Genomic DNA, 19,998 nt, shown 5'->3' on the forward strand with positions numbered 1-19,998 from the left:
ACTTATGTGCATGTATCTTAAGGATTCAGCCTTTTATGAATAAAGTATACAATGCTTGTGAATATACATCTTTCATTTTTGAGAGATTACACTTTGGCAGAAATAAAGGCATCGCCTCTAGGCTTGGGCGACATACCGTTTATCGAGGGTATGGTTTTCAACACCTTAAAAATAAATGTTATCTAAATAAATAATATTATTCTCAGGGTTCCAGCTATGCATTTGGTTTGCTAACTTGCTAGCTAAGTGGCTAGATGTCAAGGTCAAGCTTCTTGGTTACAGCAGAGCTATTCAATCCCCTCCTGGATCAAGATCCCCGTTTCCTTCAATTTTTGTTTTTGGGAGGAGGGGGGTAGCGCCCCTTGTGTGCACATTCGTTAATACCGTATACCCCAGTATGGTACAGAAACAGTATATCTGGATACCGTCCACTTCTAGTAGCCTCTAACACTAAAACCAAGAATTCTACTGTTACTGTACCTGTCCAATGTCAAACGTCTCCACAGTGAACACATCCACCCGGCCCACCTCAAAGTAGTTGCGCAGGTTGTTGTCAGAGACCACCAGCATCATCTTACTGGTGTCTCCCTTCTCCCCATACAGCTTCACAAAAACGGTGGAGTTCGAGCTGCCTCCACTGACGCTGCCTGTCTTCACCGACACATGATAGCTAACATCTGAAAGGCAGAACTACAAGTTGTAGTTCAGGTGTGTTTATTCACTCACGTGGCAGGTGAAACAAATGTAGTAAATACAGTAATGTGGTCTCCGTACAACAACTTCAACAAACTTCTCAGTGAGTTCGCAGCTCTCGTGTGGCTCAGCTAGTAGAGCATGGCGCTTGCAAAAACAGCGTTGTGGGTTCAATTCCCACAGGGGAAAAAAAGACAAAAGTGTATGCACTCACCATTGTAAGTCGCTTTGGATAAAAGTGCCTGCTAAATGACAAAAATATGAATATGTTTTCACACAAACACTTACTGTAAAGACGCTGGCCGTCTGAAAATGGCACCAACTCCCGAACAATCTGTCCGTCATCCTCATTCCGATCTAGCCACCTGAGATGGTAAAGGAAAACATGGCCGTCTTAACTCTTACCCAAATAACCTGCTGTTATCGCAACCTGACCCTATTCTCTGATCACCTGGCACCTTTTCAATCATCTTCCCCAAGGTCATAGATGTTACATACATTCCATACCTGTCCTAGGAGATACCTGGCTAAGTCATCTGTTCCATGTCTCACCTGCCGCAGGGGAACTCTACAACCTGAGACTCAGCCTGTCCCTCTTCCCTGACCATCACTTTCTCCAAGTACCAGCCACAACCTCCGCCCCGCCCGTTGTGCCCGATACGCACACGCCGCACCTGCCCGATTGACACCGCCTCAATAATGAACTCATCCATCTGAATCAGAGAGTGAGAGATAGAGAGATCTATGAGGAAGACATTTATGTAAACTGCCTTGGTGAATCGATTACAGCTAAGGTATGTGGAAAATCCTGTTAATTTATCATTTGAGTAAACAGCCTATAGTGCAATCCTTAGATATGTTCCAAGAGGCCTAGCGTGGGTCTCCTGGACTCACGTTGCCTTTCTCAAACTTGTTGACGTTGTTTTTGCAGTTGACCAGCGTACGTTCGCCTGTGTCCCCCAGGTCACCAATCAGATTGAGGAAGACAGTGGCGTCCGTCCCGCTGCCGCCAAACTTCCCCGTGCACACAGTCACACGGTACTTTATCACTACAACAACACAACAGCATTCACTTAACAACGCTAGTATGTTTGCATAGGGTGAAACAATGCAGTAGATGATCCTTTGTGACCTTACAGGGCAGGGGTTCAGCAATCAGGTTTCCAGTGGCAGGCAGCTCTCTAACTAACTCGTTGTCATCCTCGTTAGTATCCAGCCAGCGCTCACAGGGGAACTTAAACTTCTCCTTTGTCAAAGTTTTCATCAGAGATGCCTGCGGAAACACCAAGAGAGTCAACAGGGCAAATCTCTTATCACATCTGCTCTTGCCAAATGTAGTGCATTATATAGGGTGTGAGACAGAGAGAATCTGAACCTCAAGCTTATTTGTGGATTTTTTTTCTTAATGTTTTCATTTGCTCACCTTGCTCAAATGCCACCCTGCAAAAGGGCTTCTCTTTTCATGCCAGATGCGACATTTTGTAAGCTTCCCCAAGTCAGGTAGCTCAACCTGTGTGTTGAATAACAAGAACAGTACACATCCATCGTTACTCAGGAATGAATCTGAGTAACGATTAATCAGTATGTCTGTCTGTCTGTCTTTCTTTCTGCCATTCTGTCGGTCTGTCCTTCTGCCTGCCTGTCATTCTGTCTGTCTGTCTTTTTAGTCCACCCATCTGTCAGTCCATCCATCTATCCTAAATACATCATACACACCATGAACTTATCCAGCTGGCCCTGTTCAAAGTTGTCTGCTTTGTTGTCCAGTCTCATCTCGTCTGACTTGCCCTTCTCCCCATAGATCTGGAAGTAAACGGATGCGTCTGTTCCTGCTCCAGGGAGATCTGACGTCCAGATCCACAGAGACCAGGGGTGCTCTGAAGAGGACCAGACAAACTGAGAAGTATTCTCCAAACTCAACAGACACACACTCTGGAAAAACACCTCAAACCACAGATACAGATTATATAGAATTTGTTTAGCAAACTCAGTTTGAGAGTCAGAATTTTAACGGTTTCCATGTTAGAAACAAAAGTTATACGATATTTACATTCCACTGATATGAGAATGGAAATTGGAACTCTGTATATTTGCGTCCCTGGAGCACCCTACTCAGATTCTCCGAGACATACAGTACCATAAGCAGCTTTTTTTTCTATCTATTACACATGGAATGGGATAAAATGTTTAAGAATAGCTAGGCGAGAGAATTAAAGATATTACATCCGAGAGGTAATGAGAATTCAAGTAATGTGGCTTACTCTTCTGTTTCCTCTGCCTTAGTGAGACCATCTCATAGAGCTCTCTCTCTATCAGTCCGTCACCTTCACTCTCATCCAGCCATTTACTGCAAGGGAAGGTCTGCTCAATCCCTGTGAACGGGCAGAACACCACTATCTGGAACATAAACACGCACAAGAGACTCACTGTCATATGTTGACTGGAAATAGATTGGGAAGTAATTTATTTATATTAGTGTGTGTGTGTGCGTGTGTATGTGTGTACTCGCACCTTCTCGCAGTACCAGCCAGCGCTGACTCCTCCATTGTCGTGGCCGATGGTGACTCGGCTGAGGGGGCTGAGGAGGGCAGATATCTCCACGTTAAAGATGTCCGTCAGACCACGCTCAAACTTACCCCCCTGCAGGAAGATCTGTGGAAGAGACTGTGTACAATCACTATACAGACAAACACCACGTTGCTTTCACCTATGACTTCTAATGAATATGAATGACGAAAAGGAGGGAAGTAGCCACGTTAGACTAGGGAAATGCAATTCATTCTAAAAATGACATGCTACTTGATGTATGACTGTACCTTGCCGCTGTTCTTCAGGCCCTTGGTGCCGTGCATCAGCATGTGGATGTTGGAGTTGGTGCCAGCTCCTCGGACCTTCCCTGTCACCACCTGGACGTGGTACACAATACCTGGCGGGTACAGTTACGTGTCAGCTAATCAGACACTCTGCCAACTCACGTCTCTGCTTCAGAACACCCACTCAGAGAGGAGTGAACAGGAAAATGAACCAAATCAAAACATTGATAGTGTGGAAACTAGAATGAATGTCAGGAGGGTCTGAGATATTGTACATTTACTGTTCGTTTCCTTTTTGAAATAATTCATCATTGCAGACGTCACTGCACTAAATATGGAGACAACTGCACTGTGAATGTCTACATGCACCTCCTATAGCCAGAGGAATTTGCATATGATACTTTCTTTTTTGTTGTTGCTGCTCAGCCCCCTTTTACTTACTTGTTACTTAAAGTAAATCTATGTATAAGAATATCTGCTTAATGAACCGAATACTGAATATACTGTAATGTAATAGTGTAATGTGTCTTTTTGCTGTTTCGGGGGTCATATACAGTGTTGTCTGGTCTTTCCCCACCTGTGGGCTCACTGCCTCCAACTAGGATGTCCCTCTGAATCTTCCCATCATCCTCATCGATGGCGAACCAGCGGTTGATGGGGAACTCATACAGAGACTTGTTTCCCATGTCATCCAGGAGCACCTGCAGGGACAGGACCAGGGGCAATATACAGTTTGTGTTCAAGCCCCTTTCCTGGCCTCCCTCGCGTCTGCCAAGGGGTCTAACCCTATTGGCACAGTGTCTGTAACTGCATGATTCCTGGTTCAAAGCCCATCCTGGTTACCCCTGGTCAAAACCTTTACACTTGACAAATGTCCTTCTGGGAAGGAGTTGGATAAACAAGCACCTACATCAACCCTCCATTTAAGCAGTCAACAGGGTGACACATTCATGGGTCTGAATACAGGATATAAACAGGACCATACATTAAAAGAACACATTTTCAAGGTGCAAGTTATGGTTTCTTGAATTAGCCCTGAATAAAATAATGTCTATCTTGGTGATCTTTGGTGTCAGTGTGTGGCAATCACCATCACATCTACAGACTGTCCCTCTACTGGAAATATAATCCCTTAATGAGGCCTGGTGTCCCTTTACTACAGGTTGGGTAGGATGTCCCTCTGGCATGTGTGTGTGTGTGTGTGTGTGTGTGTGTGCGTGAACTCATCTCATGGTTCCACACTGTAACTGGAATGTGTTGGAGGTGATGGGACACCAGTCTCAGATGAGAGGACAGGGAGGGGAGGAGAGGAGAGGAGGAGATGAGGATCACATGTCTTAAATACCTCTCCAGAGACAACAGGGGCTCACATACAGTAAAACATAGAATAGGGCAGGATATGGAATGATATGGATGGATTGTTCCTTCATCTTGGATTTCAGCAGCCTCCGTTTAAAACAAACATTGTCTTAACAATTCAGGCAACCAGATATGGGTTCAAATACATATGTATTTGATTATGTGTTATTTAAAATAATTATTCTGTGTATTTTTACAGTGGGATGTATTCATAAAATAAGCATTGAATGCAAGGGAAGCCATTGAGCATTTGGCCTCCCTTAATAAAAACAAATATAATATAATAGCCAATCAGCGTTGAGCTAAACTGAGTGAGCTCAACTGTGTATGGTCCCAGCGCACCAAAAGAAAGTGTCATGGGAAGCCAGTTTGGATTTGGCTTCACTCCTAGAATCAATTTGAATTGTTGCATCTCGTTGTGTTCTTGTCCTTCGGTGGCTAGCCAGCTAGCTAGCTAGCTAAAATTGCCCCTTTCCTAAATTAGCCATGGATGGAGACAGGGATTTGAACTTGTGGTTTTAATTAATTCTCCATACTTGTGAATGATTATAATGGTTATTCTGATACAACCATAAAATAAATTGTGCCCCTGAACTGAGAGGATGGAAGTTCACTATGTAGCTAGATGTAGAAGGTTAATGTTAACTAGCTAACGTTGCCCATGGAAGGAAGTTAGGCTAGCGAGCAAGCATTTTAGCCAGGTAGTAAATAAAAGCATGTACTATATGACAGTCATAGACTGTTTCTTCAAATTGAAAGAGAGGAGGATGGCATTGGCGTTTCTCTACAAGCAGGGTGAGTCAACATGATTTTTCTACTTGCAGGAACGCACACACACATACACAAATCAGAACTATGGACAGCCAAATCATATTTAGCTTACGTTGATTGGACTAAATTGTTTTTTGGTATCTTTTAGTTGTCACTGTATTAGACTAAGTATAGGTGATTTGATGATGTTGAAATGTTGAAATGGTGCTGGAATAGTGTAGCAGCTCTGAGCTCTCAACTTTGAGACTTACAATAACTCTCCGTGGTTCTAAATCAATAGTTTCTTAGTAGTCTGAAAATTTTGGAAACATTAACTTTCTTGAACATGCTGTAGGTCATGTGACTGTTTGTTACGTGCAAAATGCTTTGTGGACTTCACCGGACAGTGGTTGCTCTCCGGTTTTGTGATAAAACAAAGGTGTGGTTGAATTTATTCTGCCACTGTGTCTTATTGTCTTAGGCATATATCATGGTCGCAAGGCATATCAACTAATAGGTTATAGAGCAAACAATGCAATTATCACAACACATAGGTTGCAATATGGCTTTTTTTCCCCTGGCTTAGCTTCCCCAGTGATACTGGTATTTGAGTGTGTTCAAATACACAGCCCAAAACAAGTAGTATTTGAATGGTTATCTTTTTAAACCAAATAGTTGACCAAATTGTATTAAAAACTACCTGGGTTAAATGCATGGGAGTGTATTTGAGTTAGTGTATTTTTTCCATGTGTATTTCCAAATACATTCCAATATTCAACTACTTGTTTGTTTTCTTCAAATAAAGGTTATCTGAATACTTGTTTTGAAATGTATTGAAAAGTTGTTAAAATACCTGAAATAGTATTTGAACCCAGGTCTGCTGGCAACATTGGTTCCTTCATTTTATGAGTTTATATCCTAATGAGCCTCCAGATTAAAACTGTTCATATAGCCATAGCATAGTCTTGCTTTAACTGTACTGCACCTTGTCCACAAACCATCCAGCGGAAGAGCCTTTGTTGTTGTGACCCAGGGTAATCTTCCTAATTTTGCCAAGGTGGGGAGCTTCTAAAGTGAACTTGTCCTCCGTGCTTTTCTCAAAGTTATCATTCTTATTGTCCAACCGCCTCTCACCTATGAAAAGGGTCAGATGTAACACACAGAGCATGTTTGAGTACTATGGGCCCGAATCCTAAACTGTAAATCAGTAACCTACAAGATATCACATTTTAGTTTCTCAATCACACATAACTAACCATTAAAATGACCTATTGTCTGGAATGAAACTCACCGGTGTCACCAAACTCTCCAAAGATGTTGATGAAGACATCAGCATCCGTTCCACTGCCTTTTACATCTGCTGTGAACACGCTCACTACGTACTTATTATCTACCAGAGAAAAACACACGTTTGATTAACCATAATACAACTAAATCAGATTGTAACTGGTTTTACACATAGTATGCAAAAATCTCAGCCAAGAACCTTCCACAGGCTGCATCCAACACAATCAAATCCAAGATGGCGGACACGGTACCTACATTTGGGCAAGTCCATGGGGTCGAGGCTGCCCAGCAGATCCCTGACAAACAGGTTGTCCCCCTCCACCTTACTGAGCCAGTTATTACAGGTGAAGTAGAACCTCAGGTGAGGTCTTGTAATATCAGTCACCACCACTCTGTCCAAGAACCAGCTGGCATTCAGACCTGTGTTATCATGTTCTATCCTACAGGAGTATTATCAATCAATCAATCAATTAACCAGTGAAACATATACACTGAGTGTACAAAACATTAAGAACACCTGCTCTTTCCATGACATAGACTGACCAGGTGAATCAAAGCGAAAGGTTTGACCCCTTATTGATGTCACTTGTTAAATCCACTTCCATCCGTGTAGATGAAGGGGAGGAGACAGGTTAAAGAAAGATTTTTAAGCCTTGAGACAATTGAGACATGGATTGTGAATGTGTGCCATTCAGAGGGTGAATGGGCAAGACGAAAGATTGAAGTGCCTTTGAATGGGGTATGGCATTAGGTGCCAGGTGTACTGGTTTAAGTGAGTCAAGAATTGCAAAGCTGCTGGGTTTTTCACACTCAACAGTTTCCCGTGTGTATCATCAATGGTCCACCACCCAAAGGTCATCCAGCCAACTTGACCCAACTGTGGGAAGCATTGGCGTAAACATTTGGAACGCTTTCAACACCTTGTAAAGTCCATGCCCCGACGAACTGAGGCCGTACTGAGTGCAAAAGGGGGTGCAAGTCAATATTTGGAAGGTGTTCCTAATGTTTTGTACACTACATATACTGCACCAAATCATATTAAATCCTGAAGGAAAGGTAAAAGTACTACAGGTCTCTAGTGCAGAGTTTCCCAAATGGTGGGTGATAGCAAGTCTCTATTAAGTTGCAACCTAAGTCAGGGTTTTTCTAGAAACATTGTCTTTGTCTACTTGGTGGGTCACAAAAATGTTAACATTTCGAACCACTGTTCTACAATAGTGTGGAAACTTTACATCTACACACATGTCCAGTCTTCTGTAAAGGCAGAGGAGCTGTCGTACCGTATCTTCTTCAAAGGCCCAACGTTATGAGTTTTGATCCTAAAGACGTCTGTTTTGTTCTTCTCAAAGGCTGTTCTACTCCTGAAATGGGAATACAAGTAGGATATAAGGTATGAGACTACACAGAAAATGCATAAAGAACTTCCCAACTCCTCGCTGTATTTTAAGGTCTTATGCATAATGCTTCAACTGAAATTAAGGTAGTAGACAATTAGTCTTGAACAAAAACAGGCCTGTTATCAAGTAAGCATTCCGAAGCAAACTTTGAGAATAATGCAATTTAGACACACAATCGGGTCAAATTCCATTTATATTCCAAAATATTGAATTTTCACACATAACAAAAACACTAAATGCAACATAAGCAGGAGAAACACTAATCATATTACCAAACACACTTGTCTTACTATGTTTTCATTGCATTTACCTTATAGAAATTATTTGCTGTTCAAACCAAATCTCTTCAATAAGTATGAGCCATAGAATACCACAGTATGATTCATAATACCCATAAAACCTAGCAGTCAAATAAGGAAAGGGTTACAATAGGTTTTCCACCATTATTTTATAAACACTTAAAGAAATAGTATTATTTTTTATTAATAATACAATTACTTTATTTTATAAACTCTTAAACACTTCAAATAAGGGCTGTGTTTCATGTAGGCTTACCCTGGTTTGGCATTTTGAAAACTGTGTAAATCTCTCTAGGACAAGGTGACCTTTCTCAATATATACTACTGGTCAAACGTTTTAGAACACCTACTCATTCAAGGGTTTTCCTTTATTTTGACTATTTTCTACATTGGAGAATAATATGAAGACATCCAAACTATGAAATGACACATATGGAATCATGTGGTAACCAAAAAAGTGTTAAACAAATCAAAATATATTTTATATTTGAGATTAAAATAGCCACCCTTTGCCTTGATGACAACATTGTACAGTCTTGGCATTCTCTCAACCAGATTCATGAGGTAGTCATCTAGAATGCATTTCAATTAACAGGTGTGCCTTCTTAAAAGTTAACTTGTGGAATGTATTTCCTTCTTAATGTGTTTGAACCAATCAGTTGTGTTGTGACAAGGTAGGGGGTATACAGAAGATAGCCCTATCTGGTAAAAGACCAAGTCCCTATTATGACAAGAACAGCTCAAATAAGCAAAGAGAAATGACAGTCCATCATTACTTTAAGACATGAAGTCAATACGGAAAATGTCAAGAACTTTGAACGTTTCTTCAAGTGCAGTCACAAAAACCATCAAGCTCTATGATGAAACTGGCTCTCATGAGGAGCGCCACTGGAATGGAAGACCCAGAGTTACCTCTGCTGAGGATACGTTCATTAGAGTTACCTGCCTCAGAAATGGCAGCCTAAATAAATGCTTCACAGAGTTCAAGTAACAGACACATCTCAACATCAACTGTTCAGAGGAGACTGTGTGGTCGAATTGCTGAAAATAAACCACTACTAAAGGACACCAATAAGAAAAAGAGACTTGCATGGGCCAAGACACACAAGCAATGAACATTAGACCGGTGGAAATCTGTCATTTGGTCTGTAGTCCAAATTGGAGATTTTTGGTTCCAACCGTAGTGTCTTAGTGAGACGCGGTATGGGTGAACAGATGATCTCTGCATGTGTAGTTCCCACCATGAAGCATGGAGGAGGAGGTGTTATGGGGTGGGGGTGCTTTTCTGGTGACACTGTCTGTGATTTATTTAGAATTCAAGGCACACTTAACCAGCATGGCTACCACAGCATTCTGCAGCGATTTGCCATCCCATCTGGTTTGGGCTTAGTGGGACTATCATTTGTTTTTGAACAGGACAATTACCCAACACACCTCCAGGCTGTGTAAGGGCTATTTGACCAAGAAGGAGAGAAATGGTGTGCTGCATCAGATGACCTCCACAAACCCCTGACCTCAACCAAATTGAGATGTTTTTTTGATGAGTCTAACCACAGAGTGAAGGAAAAGCAACCAACAAGTGCTCAGCATATGTGGGAACTCCATCAGGACTGTTAGAAAAGCATTTCAGGTGAAGCTGGTTCAGAGAATGCCAAGTGTGCAAAGCTGTCATCAAGGCAAAGGGTGACTATTTGAAGAATCTCAAATATAAAATTTAAAAAATTCATTTGTTAAACACTTTTTTGGTTACTACATGATTCTATATGTGTTGTTTCATAGTTTTTGTTTTCACTATTATTCTACTATGTATAAAATAGTTCAAATAAAGAAAATCCCTTGAATGAGTAGGTGTTCTAAAACTTTTGACCGGTAGTGTATTTACCCCCCAAAAATGAAATGTGAATTAGCTGCTAATGTGGCTATCATTAAGAACTACAAATACCATGGTGATCTAGACGAGACCACCGAATTGAGGCAAAGGTAAGAATCTCTGGATTAACTATCTAATGTTAGCTAAATGTAGTAGTGAATAAATTGGCTACATTTCTTTAAATTGGCAATTCTATGAACTGACTTATTAAAGTTTTAAATTGACACAATACCTGTTTAGCAAGGGTTTCAACTAGAGATGACGTGCAGGGATATGTTGTCTTTCATGATGTCTACTTTGATGCTAATTATGAGAAAATATGAGAATAAATAGACCGGTATATATTGATAAAAGTCACCTTGTATGAGAGAGCTACATTTTTTTTCTTATGTACCCCAGATGACAGTTCTGCTCAAAATACTAATTATGTATTTTCAACAATCAAAAATACAGGATAAAATGTGACCCAACAGTAAAAGACTACCACTGAAATACCTCTTTTCCGTGCTGTGATATTGGAGATAAAAGGATAAAGAACAGGTGTTAAACCTCAAACCAACAGAAACAATCAATATATGTTTTGCAATTTAATGTATGTCAGTGTAATGAGAGGATTGGTTCTAATTAGATTACAGTTCAGATTTCTGTAGAGCTTTTCATGTTGTCTCAGTTTGGCTAACAACATCAATGTTAATTAGATGAAAATACAAACTGATAATTGACTACTTTTATTTATTCAAAAATTCAATTGTATATAATATCTAAGACAGTCCACAAAGGGGACTCACTTGCTAGCCAGATGCACCTTCGGAGTGATGCCATATTCCCCGAAGAGAGTGATAAACACGTTGGCATCGGTGCCCGCCCCCCTCTCATCTCCAGTGATGGTCACCACCTCATAAACTGCAGGGGTGTATGACATGGCAAAGAGAGAGTTAGAGGCACAGACAGACAGATAAAAAAACACAGTCAGATTGAGAATGAGATATAGTGTGTGTGTGTGTGTGTGTGTGTGTGTGTGTGTGTGTGTGTGTGTGTGTGTGTGTGTGTGTGTGTGTGTGAGTGAGTGAGTGAGTGAGTGAGTGAGTGAGTGAGTGAGTGAGTGAGTGAGTGAGTGAGTGGTGGTGAGTGAGTGAGTGAGTGAGTGAGTGAGTGAGTGAGTGAGTGAGTGAGTGAGTGAGTGAGTGAGTGAGTGAGTGAGTAAAAAAGTACTGTAGAGTGAAAAATAAAGAAAGTCTACATCCAGTTGTAAGTATTCTAGGTAGACATCCAATCCAAAAAATGTAATAACATTGTCGGATCCTTTTCATTAAGTTAAACAAGCCATTGTTATTGATAGGTGTCATGTTACATTTGAGATGCAGACATAGGCCTACCTCATACCTGTGAATACTTTAAGTGTTGTATTACCCAGAAAATTAAGGTCAACAATAAAGCTATTACACCAGGAACCAGCAACGATACAGCCATTGTATTAATCAATTGCAGTCAACCTATAACGGGGGGAGCTCATGCATTGAGAAATAGTTAAGGACGCAAATATTTTCTGTGTAGTAGACCTATTATATTTCTGGCAATCATGTTTGAAGCTAGCCAGCCAATAATACTATGAGGTCTGTATTTTGTATGTTCTTTCATTTATTGTTTGTGCCCATTTATTACCATTATGTTTGATGCTGTGAACTGCTTCTGTTCCTGATCTGTGTGCCACATTCTAGTTACACAGTACAATGTACAATATAATGTGTCCTACCTTTCTTCTTGTGGTACTCATCCTCATAGTTCTCCATGGTATCTGGCTCATAGTTCCGTAGTTCATTCTCATAGATCTCCACGTAGTTCTCAACCAGCTTCTTTTTTTTGCCTTTCCCCTTTTTGGTGTCCTCATCACTGTCCCCCCCTGAGCCTTTCTTGGCCTTTTTCTTCTTCTTTTTGCCATCCCCTTCTTCATCCCCCTGTTCGCGAGTTTGTTCGCCCTCTTTCTTGTCCTTTTTGGATTTTTTTTCGTCGTCTTTAGATTTTTTGTCCTTTGACCCCATGTCGTTCTCCTGGTGGTCTTTATTCTTATTGGTTCCCTTACTGGTGGCCTCAATCACACCAGGGAGCCTCTCTGCTCTCTTTTTCTTGTTATTGATGGTATCACTGTGATCTTCATCATCTGTACTCTTAAGACTCGCTGCTTCTCACCTCATACTCCTCCTCGCTGTCCTTCTTAGCTTTCTTCTTATTTTTCTTTACTTTTCCTTTGTTCTCCCCCTTTTTCTTGCTGCTTTTTACATCAGGCTCAGAGGTGTCAGAGTGGTACCCTTCTTCTGGAGCTTTTGATTTCTTCCTCTTCCCCCTGCCAGCTCCAGCATCCTCTGTGCCAGTGACCCTCTTTTACGCTTCGTCTTGGGCTCTGGCTCCTGATCCTCTGAGCTCTCGTCATCCACCTCTTCGGTTCCACCACTGCCCTTGGCATTGTTTTTTTTTTTTTTTTTCCTGGGGACATCTTTAATTTATTTACTACCTTGTAACTGTAACTGATTCCAGTGTGTACCGGTGAAACACGATTAAACTGACCTGTAGTGTCACCGTAGTGACCAGCCGGTGCCAGCAGGATGGGGCCAGAGCCGTACAGACTCCTGGGTAGAGCAGACTGCAGGATGGCTTGAAGTGGCTGGGGCAGCCCTCTCCTGCTGTAGTTCCCCACCTGAAACAGCAACAGCCACTGAGCTCATAAAAATTACTACCACTGCTGGGTTGTCACCTGATCAGTTGAGAAAGCCCCTGTGAAAATCGAGAACAAGACAGAAAATTCTAACCTACATTAGAAGCTGATGAGGGTTCTACAACTCAAAGAGGAGATATGTGGTTCAAACAATAACACATCAGACAACCTGCCACTGTTTTGGTAAACCGCTGAGAGATGGAGCTGGAGAAATGTACCCACTCAAATTCATTGACAGGGCTATGCATGCAAGTTCTTTACATACATGATTTACAAATTGTAGTGTTAATGTTTTGAGGCAATAAAGTATTTACAATGACTTTGTTTACAAACAATGGAATTAAACATGTTTATATTTGTGCTGTGATGCGATACGACAGCAGAACTAAAGGCATTTAAGTTATTCTTTCAGTCAATGGATATCATTTATGATGACTCCCTGGTGACTATATAGGATAACGTTTTTTTTAAGTACCTCCTAAATCGCGCCATCAACTTCATGTAGTCATGCTGAAGGTCCAAAGAAATATGCATAAAGAGAAACAAGTAGTAACCACGTGAGCAAGGGAGATGAAAGTTATAATGTCGGATTTTCTGGACTCTTGACAGTAGCCTCAACAGACCGCTAGTATTCGCTGCTGTTCCTGTCTCTCGGGGTAAAATTGGCATCTGGCATGATGGGATAACATTATCTCAAAATAAAAATAGAATTATAATACAATACATGTTGTATTACAGTATTTTGTATTTAAATTTCAACGACCAACATCAATTAGTTACGTTCCGTGCTAGTGAAAGGAACACATTATTGGCAGCTCTTGTTTTGCTACAGCATACCGGTACGGACTGAATATAGTGCAACACAAAACCCTTTTCCGGTCTCTATCGTGCGAACTTCGGCAAGAAGATGGTAAGGGTGGACCGAGATTACACTGAAAATCTCAAATCATCCGCTTTAATGCAATTTCTCCCTTATCATCTGCATTATTGTTGTGAAGATGAAAGCAATTAAGTGTCACAGACCCCAGTATTTCACGGGTTCAGTTTCATAATCAGTAGTTATCAACCCGACGAATGAACTGTAACGTTAACTAGTTTACAAATCATTATCAAAATGAAAGCAAACCAATTTTTTGTCCCCCATAAAATATATATTTTTAAAGACGGCATTTATTAGTATGTCCTTATTTTGATCGTGTAAAAAAGCGAAAGCCGTGCCTAAGTTTCACTGGTTTTCACTAGCATGTTAGCCAACTGACATAGGTATGTGACATTATGCAGTTGTATGTAATGCTGTGTTTGGAATTAACTATACTGTCCAATTGTTATTGCTTTTCATACATGTTTTATGTTTCCCAGACGAAGGGAACGTCGTCATTTGGTAAACGTCGCAACAAGACGCACGCCCTGTGTCGTCGGTGCGGCTCCAAGGCATACCACCTCCAGAAGTCCTCCTGCGGAAAGTGTGGCTACCCCGAAAAGCGCAAGAGAAAGTGTGAGTGGCTCATGCTGTTCTTGAATGTCTGGCAGGTGGTTAGCTAGTTGTTATTGATAAATCAGCTCATCCATCGGTGTGACCAATGGGGACTCATCAGTGAGGCTATGGATGGATGTATATCGCAGGTCATGTCAGAAGTTTTCGGTGATGCCTAACGTTATGTCAAAAAGAAAAGAGCTGAAATTAAAGATGTCCTCACACGCGGGGGTTTAGACAAGTTGCAGTTTTGCTCTTCATTGATTCTTACACGCTCATCATTTTTACCCGTGCAGATAACTGGAGTGCCAAGGCCAAGCGACGCAGCACTACCGGAACTGGCCGTATCAGACACCTGAGGGTCGTCTACCGCAGATTCAGGTGAGTCCAACATCCTTCTTGCAATGAATTTCAAGAGTGGTTTGCATTTGTACATCAGGTTCAGACAGAAAGCAATGTTTCCCACGGAATTCAAAGAAGAGCTGTTCTTTAGGCATTATTATGTACCTCAATTTCTCCATTGTTTGCTTGCATTTTTGCCTGTTGAATGTGAGACTGTATTAAATGTTTTGGCTGTGCAGAGAAGCACCTGATTGTAATGTAACATTGTGTGATTTCACCAGCTAGGTTTGCCTTGATGGATTTGGTTGTGGTCTACACAGATACATTTCAGTGCCGGGTTGAACCCTCAGTTTTGTTAATGTTGAGATAATATTAGGGGTTATTTTATATACCATGAGGTAGGTGGTGTTAGTTCTATTTGTTTAGTTAGTGACTGTTAGGTAAACTACTCGTCAAATGTGTTTTTCTGCAATCAAATTGTGACTAGGCTGGCATGATTTGACAAGGCAATGGCAGTGAGAGACTTGAATGCTTGTTGACATCTCATGATCACTGGAGACTTTTGATATCGCCAAGTTGGAAGGCTTATTTCACTGTTCTTTCTTGAATGTTACCTGGCACGAACAGCTATTGTTGCTATGTAAGTTGCTAGTGAAAGACCAGTCTCGTATCACATACTCCGCTCTAAGATGTGATGTTAGATTCATTTCTAGTAGACTTAGACAACACTGAAACAGCCTATATACACCCAACTAAGGTCATAAAAGCTAACAGAAACAAGAAAGATAAAGACAAGTGGGAGGCCATGTAACAATGGAGGGCCGTCATACCACACATCACATTGGTCATAGTGTTAACCAATACAGAAGTTATTTTGATCCGGATGACACTGAAGTTGGACACTGCTTTATAACACATTCAGAAGAAAGATTTTTAAGATGCTGAGTAGGCTTATATCAATTGAGAAGAAAGGAAAAAATACCCAAATACTCTTCTGCCGTGCCATCTTCCAAACGGGTGGTACATGTTGGGGGATGGATGGGGTTACGTTCCTCACAATGTAAAGCATTTGAGACCACCTGATATGAATGTAGTTTACAATTTGTTGTCCTCCTTCCTCATTAACACATTTAAATTTCTCTGGTCTTTTCCAGGAATGGATTCCGTGAGGGAACTGTCCCTAAGCCTAAGAGGGCAGCAGTGGCTGCCTCTAGCTCTTCCTAGGCTGAGTTTGAAATAAATAAATCATAAAACAACATAATGGCCTCTCATCCTCTTCTTTGGTCAGTTTTAGGTTATACAATGAAGATCAAAATGTTGAACCGTTAACTCTGTCAAGAACCCTAGCAGCAACCATTAAGTGTTGGGATCAATGGAAGCTGCTGAGGGGAGAACGGCTCATAATAATGGCTGGAACAAGCAAATGGAATGTCATCAAAACACCTGGAAACCATGTGTTTGATGTATTTGAAACCGTTCCACTGATTTTGCTCCAGCCATTACCACGAGTCCGTTCTCCCCAATAAACGTGCTACCAACCTCCTGTGGTTGGGATTCAGTTTTATCACTAAAACTTGTTTGAAGGAAGGTTTTCCTGCAACCAGTAGAGGGACACATTTCTTCGTGTTTGTTTCTTGAGGATCTGAAAAATAATAGGGCTCTATTTTGCTGTGCGCCTAGGAATATTAATTCAGGAGCACCAGTGAGCCTAGAAAAATGTACAATTCTAGCTTTAATATCTAAAATATTCTTCATTATGCTCGTAAATTTCTTCATGTGCGCCTACAATTTTCAATTTAGGTGCACCTTGTAAAAAAAGGTCAGCGTAGAGCCCTAAATAATTCACTTGTTTATTCTTCAAAGTGCATAAGGCAGAAAAGGTTTAGGATTCTTTAGTCACAGTATTGTGATTTGACAAAAGAGGCATGAGGGAGGGGGGAAAAGCATGTTTGAATAGATATTTAGCAGTTCTAAAAATTCATATATTTCCCACAACTCAAACTACTAGATGAAATGTGAAAATGACATGGGACTAACTGTTATAGTAACCAGTAATTGGTTTCAATACAGTAACTACAAATCACTGATTTGTTTGAATATACATTCAAAGGGTTGCCTTAGGGCTGGTGTACAGAGCATCTCAAAGCAACAATGTGTATGACCTCTTCCATTCACTGAACATAACGTTTAGAAGTCCATGTAATAGGAAATGTATCTAGCTTTCGTTTATAAAATATGAAGCCAAACTCAGTGGCTCTTCTCATATCTACATGTCAACAGTGTTTTAGTGTGAAGGTATGTGGTAGAGTTGTTACATGTGCATGACACCGTTTTGGAGATGTTTGACATAACATGTAGAATTGGAATATAAGTAGCTGCCACACCATAGAAGGGTGGGAGTGGTGTTTTGCATTGCAGAGAAAGTTCTGTCTTCAGTTTTCCATTAGTCAATAATCTCCCAATTTAATTGGATTCCCATGGCTGTATATGCTTATTTTCTATTAGAATCCAGAAGGAGCTTTATCATAACAAAGCCGCTAGTCGCTAAAAAGACACAAAAATAAACACCATGGCAACTCCCACAGTCCATACAGGATGAAGTGGCGGGAATTAAGAGGAGATATTTTGTCACAGAAGGAAAGGAGAAGAACCTATCCACAGATGGTTTGTGTCAGAACTTTACCTGTTTGTTTTCCTTATTGAAAGTGTTGCAAGAGGACAAGGCTCTTTGAAAAACTTCATAATAAGTGTACAAATGTGAGGAATTTTACTCCAATATAGTCATTTGGCTTGTTAGCATCAATAAGGTACAAAAGGTACTGGACTTTTGAAGTACCTTTGTAGCAGGGTTATATAGCCTACCAATGGATCCATTTCAAACAGCCAGATGTGTCCAAACTGAGAACCAACTGCTGTTCCTTTATTTAGACTACTCCTTTAGTTTAACATCCAGATACTGTATATGTACTATATAATGGAAGATATCATTTTGGTCAACTCTGAGTCAAGTGTTCTGAGTGTTCTTAGAACCTAATGGACTAAACTCCAGTGTTATACCCCAGCACAATTCCAGTAGGAACTCCTCTCGCGGTGCAATGAGTTATATTTGAAATCTTCAGAAGATGGCTTGTGTGTATGTGTAAAACAAAAGGGAGATGATAAGCCAACCACTTGGATGCCTGACAGCCAGACTGTTATTTTGGGACAGGTTTGTTGCAAATTGGAAAAGGAATTGTCCTGAAAGGAAATATACAGTGCATTTGGAAAGTATTCAGAACCTTTAACTTTTTCCACATTTTATGTTACAGCCTTATTCTAAAATAAAAATCCTCAATCTACACACAGTAGTAACCTCATAATGACGAAAGCAAAAAAAGGGGTTTTAGAAAATGTTGCTATTTATTGAAAATAACCTGGAATATGACCTTTACATAAGTATTCAGACCTTTTACTCAGTACTTTGTTGAAGCACCTTTGGCAGCGATTACAGCCTAGAGTCTTGGGTATGACGTTACAAGCTTGTCACACCTGTATTTGGGGAGTTTGTCCCATTCTTCTCTGCAGATCCTTTCAAGCTCTGTCAGGTTGGATGGGGAGCGTTGCTGCACAGCTATTTTCAGGTCTCTTCAGAGATGTTCGACCGGGTTAAAAACTAGGCTCCGGCTGGGCCACTCAAGGACATTGAGACTTGTCCCAAAGCCACTCCTGCGTTGCTTTGGCTGTGTGCTGAGTGTCGTCGTCCTGTTGGATGGTGAACCTTCGCCCCAGTCTGAGATCCTGAGCACTCTGGAGCAGGTTTTTATCAAGAATCGCTGTGTACTTTGCTCCGTTCATCTTTGCCTTGATCCTGACTAGTCTCCCAGTCCCTGCCGCTGAAAAACATCCACACAACATGATGGTGCCACTACCATGCTTTACCGTAGGGATGGTGCCAGGTTTCCTCCAGATGTGACGCTTGGCATTCAGGCCAAAAAGTTAAATATTGGTTTCATCAGACCAGAGAATCTTATTTTTCATGGTCTGAGAGACTTTAGATGCCTTTTGGCAAACTGCAAGCGGGCTGTCATGTGCCTTTTACTGAAGAGTGGCTTCTGTCTGGCCACTACCTAAAGGCCTGATTGGTGCAGTGCCTTCTGGAAGGTTCTCCCATCTCCACAGAGGAACTCTGGGGCTCTGTCAGAGTGGCCATTGGGTTCTTGTTCACCTCCCTGACCAAGGCCCTTCTCCCCGATTGCTCAGTTTGGCCGGACGGCTAGCTATAGGAAGAGTCTTGGTGGTTCCAAACTTCTTCCATTTAAGATTGATGGAGGCCACTGTGTTCTTGGGGCCCTCCAATGCTGCATACATTTTTTGGTACCCCCCAGATCTGTGCCTCGACACAATTCTGTCTCAACCTCATGGCTTGCTTTTTGCTCTGACATGCACTGTCATCTGTGGGACCTTTTATATAGACAGTTGTGTGCCTTTCCAAATCATGTCCAATCAATCTAATTTACCACAGGTAGACTCAATCAAGTTGCAGAAACATCTCAAGGATGATCAATGGAAACAGGATGCACCTGAACTCTATTTTCGAGTCTCATAGCAAAGGGTCTGAATACTTAGTGGCAAGAAAAAGTATGTGAACCCTTTGGAATTACCTGAGTTTCTGCATAAATGAATCATAACATTTGATCTGAGCTTCATCTTTGTCACAACAATAGACACACAGTGTGCTTAAACTAATAACACAAATTATTGTATTTTTCTTGTCTATATTGAATACATCATTTAAACATTCAGTGTAGGCTGGAAAAAGTATGTGAACCCCTAAACTAATGACTTCTCCAAAAGCTAATTGGAGTCAGGAGTCAGCTGACCTGGAGCCTAATCAAAGTGACAAGATTGGAGATGTTGATTAGAGCTGCCCTTCCCGATAAAAAACACTCGTAAAATTTGAGTTTGCTATTCACAAGAAGCATTGCCTGATATGAACCATGCCTTGAATAAAAGAGATCTCAGAAG

General features: G+C 41.1%; 2 protein-coding genes across 2 annotated transcripts in view; one reads left to right on the plus strand and one right to left on the minus strand.

Annotated features, from left to right (window-relative positions):
• The window catches only part of LOC115111852 (lipoxygenase homology domain-containing protein 1-like), a 40,010-nt gene extending 26,120 nt beyond the window's left edge, over window positions 1-13,890 (minus strand). Inside the window, exons 1-18 of the mRNA XM_065011700.1 lie at window positions 13,654-13,890; window positions 12,222-13,160; window positions 11,257-11,371; window positions 8,183-8,263; window positions 7,158-7,342; window positions 6,907-7,005; window positions 6,601-6,749; window positions 4,084-4,207; window positions 3,510-3,619; window positions 3,205-3,345; window positions 2,955-3,090; window positions 2,410-2,570; window positions 2,117-2,203; window positions 1,831-1,966; window positions 1,588-1,742; window positions 1,246-1,406; window positions 982-1,058; window positions 481-677 (exon numbers count right to left, since the gene is read on the minus strand). Coding sequence (XP_064867772.1) covers window positions 481-677; window positions 982-1,058; window positions 1,246-1,406; window positions 1,588-1,742; window positions 1,831-1,966; window positions 2,117-2,203; window positions 2,410-2,570; window positions 2,955-3,090; window positions 3,205-3,345; window positions 3,510-3,619; window positions 4,084-4,207; window positions 6,601-6,749; window positions 6,907-7,005; window positions 7,158-7,342; window positions 8,183-8,263; window positions 11,257-11,371; window positions 12,222-12,507 — 2,400 coding nt within the window. The 5' untranslated portion in view covers window positions 12,508-13,160; window positions 13,654-13,890. The remainder of the gene's footprint in view (window positions 1-480; window positions 678-981; window positions 1,059-1,245; window positions 1,407-1,587; window positions 1,743-1,830; window positions 1,967-2,116; window positions 2,204-2,409; window positions 2,571-2,954; window positions 3,091-3,204; window positions 3,346-3,509; window positions 3,620-4,083; window positions 4,208-6,600; window positions 6,750-6,906; window positions 7,006-7,157; window positions 7,343-8,182; window positions 8,264-11,256; window positions 11,372-12,221; window positions 13,161-13,653) is intronic.
• Window positions 13,891-13,986: 96 nt separating this feature from the next.
• Window positions 13,987-16,255, plus strand: LOC115111853 (large ribosomal subunit protein eL37). Its single transcript, XM_029638342.2, has 4 exons — window positions 13,987-14,088; window positions 14,538-14,673; window positions 14,949-15,033; window positions 16,149-16,255. The coding sequence occupies exons 1-4, from the start codon at window positions 14,086-14,088 to the stop codon at window positions 16,216-16,218; spliced, it is 294 nt and encodes a 97-aa protein (XP_029494202.1). The 5' UTR covers window positions 13,987-14,085; the 3' UTR covers window positions 16,219-16,255.
• Window positions 16,256-19,998: the final 3,743 nt, after the last annotated feature.

Source organism: Oncorhynchus nerka, linkage group LG27 (assembly GCF_034236695.1).
Source record: "Oncorhynchus nerka isolate Pitt River linkage group LG27, Oner_Uvic_2.0, whole genome shotgun sequence".
Taxonomy (NCBI): domain Eukaryota; kingdom Metazoa; phylum Chordata; class Actinopteri; order Salmoniformes; family Salmonidae; genus Oncorhynchus; species Oncorhynchus nerka.